This window comes from Apiospora marii (genome assembly GCF_038362585.1).
Source record: "Apiospora marii strain CBS 49790 chromosome Unknown utg000003l_segment0_segment0, whole genome shotgun sequence".
NCBI lineage: Eukaryota > Fungi > Ascomycota > Sordariomycetes > Amphisphaeriales > Apiosporaceae > Apiospora > Apiospora marii.
The window spans coordinates 6,073,042-6,088,326 of record NW_027117374.1 but is presented as its reverse complement, the minus strand read 5'-3'; the positions used below and the strand labels follow the sequence as shown (position 1 = coordinate 6,088,326).

Below are 15,285 nucleotides of genomic sequence, written 5' to 3'. Positions count from 1 at the left end.
ATGGTTCGAGTATCCATGAGGTGAGGGAGATCGGAAGGAAAGGAAGGATTCGTAGGACAAGGTGCCCCTGAGCAGGCGTGTGCCGTGTGAAGTTGCAGTGGCCTGGGGTGCACCTCGCGCAACCTCTTCGGGTCGCTTCCTGGGTGGTACCGTGCATGCAAGTCTCGGCGCGTTGACAGGGGTTGCACCGGAAGACGAAAGCCGGTACGCTTTCGCCATCGCCAGGGCCGTCGCTGGTGGGGGTGAGACCAAGACACCCTTAAGAACAACCAAAAGCCGTCCAGTGGCGGAATTGTTGGAGGTACAGAGCATCAATCTCCATCGAGGATTGGACGTAGCTTCAGTCTCGGGATCGTCTGGATATGTCTGGCCAATCAATGGCAATGTGCGCCAGTATCCCGTGTTGATCAGCTCGTCTGATTCAGCAACGAGTCAACAAAAGGAAGAGGAAATGAGAAAAGGAAATAACAAAGAATGAAAGGTATGGCAGCCACGCAATAAGCTCTAGCGGGTTGGGGAAAGTCGCTGGAAGACAAGCTAAACCAAAGGGGGGAGAACACTTGGATTGCAGTGCCCCTGTGTTTGTGAGCATGCCCAAGATTGCTACATATGAGTGCGATATATGCTACTGTACTCCACTTTCGAATTTCACAACCAATCCGAACCAAACATATTCCGATAGCACTCCGATAGCAATGGTACAACAATGAAGTGTACACTGAAGGAGCCCATAGTCCTCGATGTGGTGATATGAGTGGATCGATACTAATCCCGTTGATAAGAGACCGAAATAGCGTGCATTATGGAAACAAAAGAATCGACTTACGAGCATAAGCGGTTGTCGGGTCACGTTTTCGCAGGTCTACAATCTGGTAAGGCCACACACCTTTGTGGTCGAAGTGGTGACGAGCACCCCGTGGGGGGCTTTTCCTTCTCCGGGGACTTCCATAGTGAGCGTCTTGAGAAAGGTAGGAGCCAGTAGGGTGTAGTTCAGCTCACTTTATATTCAGCTTGCCAATCATGAACAGCGTTTCTGCAGAGACCGTGGTTAGGGCACGGCCGCTGTCCGAAAAGACCCAGTAGCGACATGTATGGCGAAGGCACAGCGCTACGTGGAAAGTGCCCCACAAGGGAGCAAGATAATGCCCCGGGACGGAACGGTGTCTGGTAGCGGTGATAGCAATCAAGGTCTTGCCAGCCCGGGGACTCTCTGACAACACTGACCACAAAGGGGGAGGTACGCTGGGAGATGCATGATCAGTGATAGCTGGGGGGCATTCTCTGCTGCAGTAAGCACCTGCCGTGGCATGTCCTCCGTGTAAGGGAGCGTATCATGCCACTTAGCTCCACACCCATGACACCGGATGGAATCCTATACGTCAATGCAAAGGAACAGCCAAAAGAAGATGCACGGCCTGTCGGTTGTGGCCTATCGGTTACGGTCGCGATCACTTAAGGTGCATCCAAGTTGCTACTGCAGCCGAGACACCTTGGCTAGAATCTTGCCACAAATGCCGAGGGGCGAGGGGGGATGTTGGTTCCAGATGGACATCCATATTACGCAGTTCTTATAATTGTCAGGTTGTGTTAAGGACAAGGGACGGGCGCAAGAGACGCGTGGTTCGAGGATGCCATCATCACATAGTACGGTCTGGAAGAAGTGGGAAGGGGTTGGCGGTGCAGCGCTGGGGTTCGTGATGAGCTTCCTTTCCAGGAAGCGAATCCTCCAGGTAATACTCGCAAACATGTGTACAGGGAGGTTTCGAGGGCCAGAAGCGGAAAGTAACTCCAAGCGCCAGGTCGGTTGGGTCCTCCTTGGGGTTCTCGCATCACGTCTCGACTCAATACGGGTCAAACAGGGATCAGCTGGGAGGGCACCATGGGAAGTGGCATGGAGAGACAATCAATTCAGGCAAGCTGTAGACAGCCCACAACGGCAATAGTATGTGACACTACGTACAAGGCCTCCACTAGACGTTCTGTCCAGCACGCACCGTTCGCCGAATCATATGCTCCCAAGGCGCTGGCTTGTGAGGCCGACAGTCGGTGCACAGCTCATCACCCCTGTGTCGTGGTCAACGTCGCACCGTAGTAGCGCAAGTCAGCCACTCACCTCAGCTCTCCGGTGGTGATGTTGGGTGGGCACACGCGGTGAGTGCGTTCGTAATGGGCGCACCAACGTTGCACGCGAAAGCGGAAATGGCCGCACGAGTACTCGACCTGGAAACGATCAGCTCCAGATCACCCAGCAAGGCTTCCGTCCTACCTGGGTGTAGTCGCACATGACGGGCAAGGACGAGATCGATCTGATACGCGAGAGGTGAGAGTCAGGCAACCAAAGGGTGCTGCATGGGAAGAGGCTGTGGTTGCCTGAAAGGCGACCGGCCCGTATAAGTAGTCACACAGCAAGCGACTAGCCCCAATGTTATCCAGGAGAACGGAACCAAGGGGCGCGGTCCAGCTCTCCCGGGAGCGGCCGGACATCGCGATCGTCCCTTGGGTTGGTGCGCCAAGGAAGGACGTTGGGAGTCGGCGCTAGTGGCCCCCCACACGCACTCGGGACGTAGCGTGGGGTGCATCGACACACCCGGCCCCTACGTGGTCAGGTACCTGCCAGATCCGAGAGGGAACTGTGTGGGGCATGCACGACCGGGGAATCGGTGGGTCAGCAGGGGTCTCGACTCTGGGTGGGTCGTCTATGCAATGCGTGGAATTTAATTCGCGAGACAGCTTCCCTGATTACAACCGTGCTATGAGAACAGAAATCTATGTACAAGAAAGTGCCTTTTGACGATTGCAACCCGCCTATTCAGAGTATTTTGAACATAGGACACTCTGAACATACTCCACAGCATCCTGGGCCTGGCCACACACAGTGATTTGTGAACTCCCCGTCGCCTTGTTGCAAGATACCACTGGGTCACCGCCTTTTGGAAAATCAATGAGTATATCCTGCTCTTTAGCTTCCTCCGGGTTGACAAACTGGATCAGGAATCTGTAACCCGCCAAGGCGATGTGTGGCTGTGACGTGTCAGTACCGATCATGTCGAAGCCGATGCGAGTGAGCAACATACCTGCTTCGGAAAGCGCTTTCTTCCTTCAGTACAATCCATGATTCCAATCTGGAAAGTCTCGGCGAGGGTTCCAGGAACATCGTTGCCAAATGCTGCTCTCTCCAAATCGCCGGCTTCGTCGCCTCCTTTGGGGAAATACCCCCCATTAGAGCCACTCGAGGAGATTCGGTGGAGGGCTGCGCTATCTGCTAGATCAGGACCCCGTGATCGCGCCCACACCTCAGTACACGATTTCCGCACCCACAGCTTCACCCTTCGGGGGGGAGCCAGCACTTGTAAGACCGCGAGGGTGAGATGCGGCAAGACGATGATCTGAAAGATTAGACTTGATCTAGGCCACGCGGGAATGTCGTCTTACTCCAAGGAACGGTTGCCAGCTCACCCGAAAGGATGCAAATGACAAGATCGAGCAGATTTGCTGGACGGTGATCACAATAAACAAATGTCGTGAATTCCTGCTCTTTGATTTGGCCTCTGGTGGCATCTTGTTGATCTGGAGAATAAAGTAGCTGGTCCATACAGCGACGCATATCCCACTCAGGATTGAGGGAATCAGAGTCAAGACCTTAGCACTGGTTTCGGAGGATTGATATGCACACACGACAGCTCCAACGAAGAAGCCCGCTGTAGCCATGTCAATGACACAAGCAGCGGGGATAAGAAGCCAACCCAAGGGAGCGTACATCATACGGAGACATAAACTCCGCTATAAAAGTTAGCAAGCATTCGTTGTGGTAGATACTAGGCAACGCACCGCAAAAGCAAGACTTTGCCATGTCGCCGGAAAAATCACCAGCCAGTAGGCATGCCGGTCAAGCCCAAAGACAAACAGGACAATGCTAGCTACACAAGTAGCCAGTGCCTCGATAAAACATAAGGATTTAAAGGATTTGGGATATGCAGCAAAGATTGTCTTCTTCTCTGGAGGGTCCCCCTGTTCCGTGACAGGGACAGTGGCAGGGAAAGCATAGGCAGCGGAAAGAAAAGTTAGGACAGCAGAAAGAAGGGTGAAAGCCAGGACAATTTCGGAGACGAGTAGCGACACTTCCCACTCATCATTGGACGCCATTGTAAGACGAACAAAGGAAGAAGACTGTCACATTGCACAGGCGAACCAGGCAACCAGAAGTGACCTGCAGATGGATTATATGGGCGAGAACCATAGAAGGATCCTGCCTGCACCTCGGCATAGTGGCGCCAAGACCACCGCGGGCCATCCGGGACGAGGACATCCTGCATGGTCGGAAATACCAAAAAAAGAAGGAGGAAGTGTGGAGATGAAAGCACCCCTACAGATATCACTAGTCGAGTGTGACAGAGGTAGGCGCGAAGACTAGGCGGCGGCATGGTTCGTTCCTAACCCTGCAAGCCAAGGCCAGCGCAACACGAAAGAACTCAGATATCGCAAGAAGAGGGGTTGCTACTGTGGTCCTGAGGGCGTTCCGAAAACATGTTCATGTACAGGGGTCCCAAATGATCACCCAGCCGCCATCATGCTTTCCTTTCCCATCTGGGCTATTAACCCGAGCTTGTCCATTCCTGAACAGCATTCAATAGAGGTGCCAAAACAGGACCTGGCGGGTTATACTCTGATGGCCGAGTGAGTGGGCCACATATCAGCTAGTCCCAAGTGCATCCAATCGATTGGGTCGGTGTCGTGGAAGATTGGTTTATGATGTCGAAACTCATTGAGACAAATATGTTGGTGGATGGATTGTGATGTTGGCGATTGGTGAGTGCTTTCGGAGAAAGAATTACGTGCATGCTTGGATGAGCGGTTGCGCTGGTAGACCATCATCTTTCAACGGCTCGCAGGCCATCAACTATCGAGAGTAGGTGTGGATAGTTGCGATATAACACCAATAGAAGCCTCGCGTGGTCTACGTAGACAATAGGTGGAATTCGCAGATAGCGTTGCTCATGCAATATAGCATTTGGAGACAACTTGGTCCGTGCTGAAATCTGGTTACCGTATTGAGCGGATTTCCACGACATTTGGCCAAATGTCGTGACCCCACACTTGCCTTTCTAACGACATTTTACACTGAGGGATCCATGACTCGGTCGCACACCGCTCGTGCTCTCATGGAGTGTAAGTCTAGTATCTGGCGCTTTCTCATGGACTACAGCAAGCATTGCATCTAGGTCAGCAACGACATCGTCCTAGGAGACGGTTGAGATAGAAGTTATCTTTCGGGTTTTCAATTTTGACAAACTTACAGAATAGGTATTGTGCATGTAATGCTGTCCCCCAGGCGCTTGAAGATGTGCTTGTAGGTTGAGAAAAGGTCGCGGAGAGCTCAGTGGGGAAATTGTGGAATGAAACTCGCTGGATCTTCTCTACTTCACGTGACAAGATTGGACGTAGCGTGATCCACTCCATTGATAAGCGTTGACTCCGTTATCGGAAGAGATGTCGCATTGTCGTCAGATAACCATCATGGAAATGACAGAGTTTCGACTTCTGGCAGCCCGACTCACAAGCATCTGCCATGTGTATGATAGAAAGGAAAAACTTCTGGAGGCACCGGTAAGTCGCCTAGATATATACATTGTTTTCAGGTGCTTACTCTGTCTGTAGGAGTTCATCGGCATTATTCGCTCCCTCTTCCACACGCTACCCCCGGCAACGCGAAGATGCATCACGGAGCTCGTAGATCAAACCCCAAACCCTACTATCACGAAACCGCCATCGAAGACACGAAAACGGACTCTCTCGGAGGTTACCGGCGAATGCTCAGGGCCTGCTCGCAGACGGACGCCGCCCAAGGCTCAAGACCCCATATCTACAACTACCATCGATGGAGCTCCGAGACCCATTACACCATCGACTACGCGAGACCGTGTCCTAATACCTGGTGACACCGCGAAAACCCGTTTAGGACGAGTCCAAGAAAACAACACTCCTATAGTTCCTGTTCAAGAGCTTCTGCCTTTCACCCGCCTCTGGGCGCAGGACCCCAATACATTCTTTCGCAGGCAAGCCTGCCAAAGCCTCGACCCATGTACAACAGAACCAGAAGATAACTTCCCATCTGTCCTCCTCCGCTTAGTCCAGGGACAGCACATGGGAAAAGTCCGCTCCGATGTATTGGCGAAGGAAGTGCAGCTGAGGCAAAGGCGAGTTGGGCTGATAGGCATGTATATGTTGGCAACTATATTTGGACGCGACGATGTCCCCGCTTCGCTGACAAACGGGAACCAAATTTCCGAATCGGAAGTTCGCAAGGGTAAACGCTACTGCCGCTTCCTATCCGACCTTGGAAACCTTGATATACTAATAGCGTTCTCGAACCGCGACATCCCAAAGTCAACGTAAGTCCTCACTACGTCAAGATCATCCGCACTAATCCAACGGATGTCCAGGCTAGAAGAACATTGGCCCCTGGCAGATGGATATGACGATCATCGCAAGAATCTGATCACGTCCCTAGAGCAGCGGGGGATCCACACAGCTGCTGGCCAGTTCAAGGGACTCACCGTGGTCCTTTTAGGCCATCTTTTTGAGAAAGCGCAGGAATATGCATCCGAGCCGAGGCCAAATGGAGAATCCTATGTTTTAACAAGCCAATCTTGGGAATTATGGCTTGCGCAAAATCTGGGATGCAACGATGCCGTTCGGCTTACCAATCAGCAACAGTTGATTGAGCTCCCTGCTGGTAGAGTAACTCCAAGCTTGGCTCTAGGATCGCAGAAGGGCCCCTCTTGTGAAGACGGGAGTCCAGCGGACAACACGTTCGATCTACCACTTAATGTAACGAACCTTTCTACCGCTGCAACTCATACAGGCAATAGGAGGACAGCAGACCTACCCAATCACGACTCTGGTGTGAGGCCTGCCATACCTGGGATCTCGGGTGGATATGGAAGGGACGACGTTTCTGATGGAGCTCAAAGCCTTCTTCACTTAGCAAACTCAGGGGGCAGTGCATACCTTCACGCGAGTGCTACTCCGAGTCAATCCATGCGTGCGGTAGGACCTGAGGCTTTCGACTTCGAGAGTTTCGTATATGTCAATCAGCCAATGTTTATACCTCTACGGAGGGATCTGGAAGAACGTTGGAAAGGCACCTGGCGGCTCGATTGGAACGGATGCCCAAAGAAGCTGTTGAAAAGGGGAAAGCTAGTGGCACAAATAGCTGAACAGTTTCCTCCCGAACTCGTTGACCTAGTGTCTGATGTCGGTGAATTCATTGTAAGCAGCTTCCTACAGAGCTAAGAAGCTTCGCTTACATACTTGAATAGCACCCAATTCTCGAGAAGCGAGTTAATCAAGCTCTACGCTTCAACTCCGTAGCATTGTCGCTACAGTCCGGCGCCCCGAAAGATGAATTCAAGGCCCGTATCAGCGCCGTCATGCATCTTTTAAGGACTCAATCAGATCAGACTCTGCCACGTTTTGTCAGGGACAGGACAGATGAGTATTTCCAGTCGGATAATCGGCTACATCTATCTATCATAGAGGAAGATATGTGTATAACCACAACAGATGAAGAGGAGGAGCGTTTCGTCTGGATAAAGTTTTTCACCGAGAAGGATTGGGATTGGGTGGATGGGAAAGAATAGTATCTCTTCAATCTTATAACCAAGCCAGCCACACAAGATGATAATTAAGCAGGCCTACTCGTTCCCTTCACTGGTCCCGTTGGGCCGTTGCCCTTCACATCACCGGTCTCTTCTCCTTGCTCCCCACTGTAATTTGTCGCTGTCTCGTACATCTTGACCGTTCGTAAATTTATTAGTACCGTTATCAATGGTGCTATGATAATTATGAAACGACTCACGATAATGAGAAATAGGGGTCGCTTCCACGTCCGAATGATCTTCCTGGCCTAATTGGATTAACTTAAGTATGTCACGTTTCGCTATGTTCCCTGCAAACTAACCTTGATGGCTTGTAGGATCTCTTTCAAAAGTGCAAAGATGACTGCAATGATTTGGTAGGCAGAAAAGTTGCCGAACCAATTCACTATAATGATAGTTTAAGATAGCTTATATAAATCACCAAGCCGTTCTAATGACGACCTCTTCTAGCATATTGGCCTCAATAGTAACCACACCTACCAAATTTGTAGCCAAATGCATGTCACTGCACACTCTCGGGGTACGATTCTCTGGTACTAAGCATGAAGATGCCTTGATCGGGGAGCTTGCCCGAGGATCCTGTCCGGTCTGTACTGTGAATGGTCTCGTGCAGGATGCATAGTACGGGTGAATGACAATACTCGGGGGTGACTTGCAGATGCATACGCGTACCTTGTGATTGCTTTCAAAAGCGGACAAGCTTGTTATTGGCCTCCTATACTCTACACGAACCTTGCTATATGTTTTTTGCTGAGACCCTGCCAGACAACAACAAACTGATGATGTTCCTGGATTAGGATCACTGTCGACATAGCCTAATGATGACACGATGGCTTGCATATACGTGAAGGGGCAGCGCTACGACCAGGGGTCATAACGCGGTTCAAAAACATCTCGGTTGGATATCACTGGGATGGCTTCGGTAAACAAGACCAACCACTGACTGTTGCTGCATACTGCCTCCTAGACGGAGCTGCAAAGACAGGCCAGTAATGGTGGCTAGGGGTAGCGTCACGGCCCGGGGTCAATCAACAAGTCTGTCTTGCATTAGCCGCAACAAGAACGAGCAGCTCGACATCATGTTGCATAGAGTGCAGTATTGATTTGTTCATTCGACTTACATGAGCCATTTTTACAACTAACTGTATGCGAGGATCCTCGGGGAGCACGAAGTACACATCCGGATCGTGCTCGAAGCATCCGGGAGTAGGTTCGATGGCCTGGAAGATATAGCCAGGGTACGGCTTGCAGCAAGTAGCCCTGCGACGATTCTAGGGTCCCAATTGGGTGGCCGTGCAAGCCAAGGGCTGTCAACTCTGCAATGTACAAGATACAGCATGGTGAGGCCTCGCCGGACTCATCTCGACCTGGGAGCTTACCCAAAAGTTTCGTCAGCACATCGAACCCGGTGGCGTTCACCACAATCATGTTGGACTGTTAGGTGACTTCCCTATCAATGTTACACCCCGGGCACCCATGCCGAGGGATATTGGATAAGGGGTAGAATCACTGTTAGGGGTATGTTGCATTAAAACAAGCAAACGTGGGAACTAACTGCAGCCTCGATGGAGATACTATTGACGGGGCTTGCCTCAGAAACCTTTCCGAACTATTCTGGAAACGACATCATGCAGGATGCAAGCAAAGTACGGTTGGTGTTGACTATCACTGGCCCCCTATACCTGGCATGAACCTTGATTCGGGACTCACTATCGATGCAGGCCAATGATGGAACGATGTCTTGCATCTCGACTGGCCCTGCTCGCTGCAGATCGGTGGCTGGTCTGAATTCATTTCTGCGATATCTCGCTAGAATACTCTCGATCGCTGCTGCATGGCTGGAGCGAAGTAATTCAAGGTCGCATGTACGGTCTGGAGACCATGACAACTCGACCGACCTGTACATGTATTCGCAAGTCACTTCTAAGTATCGCTCGCCTCTGTGCGTACTATACTACTTACATGATATTATTTGGAGGAGCAGCGCCACAGCCAGTGGTCGCAATTTAGTTCAGTATAATTCGACTAGGAATCACTGGGATGGCCTCGGTAGAAAGAAGAGTCAGCTAATAACTGTTCCTGCGTACGGTCCCCCAAGAGTCAGACTAGTAACAGTGGCGGGAGCAACGGCACGGTCAGATATCATGGTCTAAAAGTCTGTCCTAGCCAGGGAGCACTCTCAAGTATCTTTCCCAGTCTGCTCTGGGAACGACCTCATGCAGGATGCATAGTATGGGCTAGGATAGGCGATACTTGAGAGATCTTGCGTCTGGCTTCAAGGTGGCCAAGCTGGTCTCTGACACGTAGCACTACATAGTTCATGATACTTAGGCTTTATATATACCAGGTTCATATTAGACAGGTACCATCAAACGCGATTCGAGAACAATACCTCAGCTATCCATTCGGTGACCAGCGTCACGGGTCTAAAAGGCTGCATACGGGTCGCTTAGACAGCTGTCCGTGTATTAGCGAGAACCTACTCTTTTCACAATGGAACAGTTCACTGGCTTGGCCATCCATCAGGTACTTCATCTGGCTAACCTAAGCTCCGAGAATAACTGCAACTCGATACGTTCAGGAAATCTTAGGGGCCATATCGTGATCTGAACATTATCTTGAGAAGTTACATTGGTGGTTTTCGTGACCCTAGTTTTGCTGTGGTGCTAGCAAAGAAACATACGGTAATGTCAAGGATCATTATGAATGCATAGCATCATTATGGCTGAGCTGTCAGTTCAGCCAACCACAGTCAACATCGTTGGATGATGGAAGTCAATATTACTGTACACTGCACATAACCAGTTGTCACAATGCAAGTAGCATACGTTCAGGCTACTACCATGCGACGACTGGCTTGGCACGGGGATCCGGAGTCGAAGCGGTTGCATGCGGGCCGGCCATAGTCAATACTCTTTCCAAGGCTATTGCTTCACATGGCGCAGTTGCCTTAGCGCCCACAGTAGTGCGGCTTAGCATCCTGCGTAGTTATTTGGATAAGGTACTTTCTCCACCTAAATGATGTTCCATATATTATCCCCTCACTCCACATCGTCCTTCGTTACTACCCTTCTTTACCTTCCGCACTATCCTCCGAACCATCTTCCCTCGCTATCTTCCCTCGCTATCTTCCCTCGCTATCTTCCCTCGCTATCTTCCCTCGCTATCTTCCCTCGCTATCTTCCCTCGCTATCTTCCCTCGCTATCTTCCCTCGCTATCCTTTCCCGCTACCTTTCCTTGCCAACCTCCCCCACCATTCTTCCCCGTTATTTTCCTAAACTTCTCCTCGAGCCTATCTTTCTTCAGATCGGCCAATGGAAACAATTGGAGTTCAAGATGAAGAAACCATGGAAACGGCTATCCAATTGGTCGCCAGTCACCTTCAATCACCATGGACACGTCAAAGAGCACCAAAAGGGCTACAGGCAGCTTATCTGCAGGCACAGAATGCCCCCTTAGAATCGACTGCAAGAATCTTTCTGGATGTAGGGTTTTCACCCTGGGTGGCATACTTCCTTGCGACACCTGGAGAAACCCATTTTCCAGGACGTAATTACCAGACCAGTCAATTGGAGGCTTTCGATAAACTATCTACGGAGACCCGAGTTAGTGCAGCGAAGCGCGTCGCGGGTTCTAGTATCAATCCGACCACACTCGAAGCAATCAATGTGATGGAGCGATCCTGCAAGCGCCAAAGTATGTATTTTTCTCTTCTTTCAATAGATGGAACTCTCTAACGACCAAGCAGAGATTGCTCGGCAAAGTAACCCAAGCCGAGAAGAACCTGTCGAATCATCGCCGACAGCTCCACCTGAAACTCCACCCCAATCGCAAGACCAGATCAACACAAATGCAGCTCCGGCGACCGGCTCTGCAGTCGACGAGAACTATCATTTCTCCAGAGCTGCTCCTCAGGCGATTGCCAACCTGGTTCCATCTACATTAAATTACGCGATCAGAAGAGATACAACGGCCGATTATCAGACTGCTGCTGTTACGATGGGTTTCCCGCGTGATCCAGTCAAGATGCAGTACTGCATAACAACCATCGATATTATACAGAAAAAGGTGGAATACTATGCTTTGAAGTTATACGGCATAGAAATCGAAACGGAAGGGGGGAAGAGATATGCTGTGCTGGCTGGTGTCCGAATAGATCCTGAGCATAGTATGACCTTCCGACGTTGTCGAACGGCATGCATCAAGGAACTATTTGGTAAGCAGATTGATGAAGCTATTGATACATGTCCGTTTCGACTGGCTGAATACGAATTTGGGAGGCTGATAGAAACAGACTGCGTCACTATGACTATCAATAGCGATGCTAAAGGTGGTGCCATGATAAGTTTGTACATGGGACTGCGTGGAGGTACTGAGATACGAGATAGCTTATATCCCAATCTACAGAGATAACATCATATTTTCAACGTCGTCCCCGTGAAGTACAGCTCAAAGCCTTTAGGGATCACTGCTTTTCCACTAGAAACAGGTTGACCATCTCCATCCTTCAATTCCACCCAAGTCCTTTCGGTGTAGATCCAGACTTTGCAATCCTGCCATTGTACCTCTTGTTCCTTTCCTTTCACGTATTGAGGCAGCAATGTGTTGCCCTGGACGATGACATCAGACCCGAGAGGGTTGACCTCTAGACTCTTTGTAACTATTGCGTTAGGCTCATGTTCGGAATGTGTCCTTGGACAGTGACTTACCATGGAAATTGATAGGTATAACAGAAACTGGGCGTACCCCGCGAATCTGTCGCTCAAGATGGAATGGCAGCGATGCAGGTAGAGAGTAGCTATTAATAAAAAATGCAGAAATCCGTCAACGTGGATTTGCGTCAAGTTCGTCGTTGTGCAGAGAACTTCAAGAATTATTGACTCAACAAGATAATCTCGAGTTTCTGCAGTTCTGGTTTTTGGGGAATTACAACCCATTCATTCCGCTTGTTGGCGCGGGGTTGTCGCCTGACAATTTTAGTAATATCAATGCTCGCCCCATTTGTTAGGCATGAATGCCTTGCACTAACACAACACCTAAGGCAAATGATTGTGCCAGTTTTTATCGAAGAAAAATTTACCGTACAAAAAGTTGAGCCTAGTTTATAGATGTTATCACTTATACATTATCTCCACAGAAATTTGTTTGAAGTACGGACGTGATGAGGAGAGGAGCTAAAGACAAGATTGGTGAGAAGGACGTTACAGAAACTGGGGTCGCAATAGCGGTGGAGGGGAGATAGCGGTGGAGGGGAGATAGCGGTGGAGGGGAGATAGCAATGGAGGGGAACTATCCCCACAGGCAGAGATATTACTTGCAAGTACTCAGGAAGAGAATGAGCGCACCTTGGGCGGCTCATACCGGCCCACAATGTTGAAGTCTTATGCCAACCAATAAAATACCCAGCTATTGCCATTCAAGATGTTTCCTCTGTCTTGCAAGGATCAACGTTGAGACAAGGCGAGTTCTCTTCGGCATTACGGCCCAGCGAGGCTGGCCTTAATGGCGCAGGGTCGCAAACCAGCGCTACGCTAATAATGTCGTGTTTCTAGAACCTGGCCCACTAATCGCGCTAGTGCGCCAGTGATAACCTTCTGGCTCTGCACTCCATCAGTAGGCCAACAAGTCTGCGGGTAGCTGGTGCATGCAAGATGCCTACCAGCTGCACAAATTCCTTTACCTCGCATCTGCGCAGGTCATACACGTTTGGCGTTGAATTAAGACCACATGCCGTGTTCGTCCGTCGCTCGTGTAATCTAGACCGACACAAGCCTCGGGAATGTCCCGTCTCCCATCTCTCCTTTACCACTTGTTCTGGATATTGGCAGCGTCACATCCACGCCACGGTTGCGGCGGAACTTCTCCCCTATTTCCACGTTCCAAGTACAGATGCCCCGCAGACAGGGCTCACGCTAATGTCAGCGATTAATGTAGAGTTCGTGCTGGTGGGCCATAGCCGCGCTGTACAGGATCGCTCGGTAGCTGGCGGCACTTACGCGCGCTTGGGCGGTACACGAGGGCACAGCCAGCGGCGATATAGTATCAAGGCCCACAGATAGGTCCTGGCATTACCTTTCGGCGCACTGCCCACGACACAGGAGCTCTCACAGGGCCTGAGAATGCCTGTGGTGACCATGAGGTACTGGTACAGAGACAGGCCAGGGATAGCAGTGAATGCAGGGATGAGTTCTGCATTAGCAGTACCAGAACGAGCACTTTGCACCGCCGCAGCGCATACCGCGGAAGTACGCGATGCTCACTGGGTGACACAAGTATGCGTGCTTTGTGGGCCGAAGCTCCATGTTCGGTCAGGGGCCAAATGTGGTTGTGTGCATAGAGACAACCGTCAAACGTACCCAATCCCGCGACTTTCGAGAGAAACAGTCGGAAACAGTCAGTAGCAATTCGCTAGCCGAAATCAGTACGCTGTGCGGATGTTAGTGAATATTTCTTTGGTGGTTGTCTGATACTGCTCATATGCCCATTCTGGTATGTTTGCCCTGAATCGGGTGGATGATTATGAGACAGAGACCTGGACAAAGGGTGGATCTGTTGGGCATGTGACTCGGGATACTCCTATGTTCACCTTACGACGAGTCTACTTAGAGAGTTACATTCAATGGGCTAATGGTGTACACCTTTACATAGGAGAAAAGGTCGGACTATTGAGTCAAAGGGACCAAGAGACTGGACTGACGGCATGAGCAGTGCTGTCAGCTTTTGGTCTACCTACAATATCGGGCCCAGAGGGTTCCTCCAATGGCGTGGGACAGAACTCGAGTATCCGATGCACAGACCAACTTGAGAATTTATTAGTTAGCCTGTTTGGTTTTCTATCTTGTCGACGAGCACAACCTAACATAAGGCACCTCCGCCGAGTCTTTCACCCATCTCCCCGCCTCCATCACCAGCAGTACCTATGTCTGCCGAGCCCAGCCCTTCGTATCAAATGTTCCCCCTGGCCACCCTTATTTCGAGCCCCTCAAGCCGACCGACACTTCGGGTCCATTTTGGCAATCACGCGTATGGCTAGGCGGATGCTGTACGTTACTGCTCGCGAGACATACAATATCCATCAGCAGCGCATCAGCCCTTAGGGGGCTAGCTGGCTTCCGAGGCGCAGCGCCCAATCATTCCGTTCACCAACTGAACAACCTGCGACCCGAGCGGTCCACACCCTAAATACTCGCCGGGATTCATATATGCGCGGACGTGATTATTGCCTGGCGCACACGCGAGAAGGACCAATGCGAAAGTACGACCATCCGCATCCGCACAAACCACGGGGGCAAGCAAGACGAATCCGCACGGTGACGTTGGCGCGACGGATATGGACGTACGAGTCCTCGTGATACTCAGCGAAGGGTAAACGTGCCTTTACGGCAGCAGTCCTAAACTCCGCTCCGCCCTCACTATACCCCAGGCGATGTACGATTGTGATCGAATACTAGAAGCTTGGCATCGCCAGTCCGAGGGCTTGCCGAGCGATCCGGGGCATTATTGGCGCGCCTGTCGCGCTGAAAAAAAATGCAAAGACCTTTCCGCGAAGGCTCGTACCAAGAAGCTCAGACGATCGCCTACCTCACTCCAGATGCAGCACTGCCTTAGGAACGACTCCAGACTAGA

The 15,285-nt window shown here is 50.8% G+C and overlaps 3 protein-coding genes across 3 annotated transcripts; 2 read left to right on the top strand and 1 right to left on the bottom strand.

Moving 5' to 3' along the window:
- Positions 1–2,805: 2,805 nt before the first annotated feature.
- On the bottom strand, positions 2,806–4,143 carry PG985_005446 (uncharacterized protein; the record flags this gene model as incomplete). Its single annotated transcript, XM_066825215.1, has 4 exons — positions 2,806–3,021; positions 3,075–3,386; positions 3,433–3,780; positions 3,829–4,143. 4 exons carry the CDS (start codon positions 4,141–4,143, stop codon positions 2,806–2,808), a joined length of 1,191 nt encoding a protein of 396 aa, XP_066688375.1.
- A 1,371-nt stretch (positions 4,144–5,514) lies between these two features.
- PG985_005445 (uncharacterized protein) lies at positions 5,515–7,640 on the top strand (the record flags this gene model as incomplete). Its single annotated transcript, XM_066825214.1, has 4 exons — positions 5,515–5,604; positions 5,656–6,389; positions 6,441–7,269; positions 7,320–7,640. 4 exons carry the CDS (start codon positions 5,515–5,517, stop codon positions 7,638–7,640), a joined length of 1,974 nt encoding a protein of 657 aa, XP_066688374.1.
- A 3,366-nt stretch (positions 7,641–11,006) lies between these two features.
- PG985_005444 (uncharacterized protein) lies at positions 11,007–12,001 on the top strand (the record flags this gene model as incomplete). The annotated part of the gene is made up of 3 exons (XM_066825213.1): positions 11,007–11,355; positions 11,408–11,875; positions 11,979–12,001. 3 exons carry the CDS (start codon positions 11,007–11,009, stop codon positions 11,999–12,001), a joined length of 840 nt encoding a protein of 279 aa, XP_066688373.1.
- Positions 12,002–15,285: the final 3,284 nt, after the last annotated feature.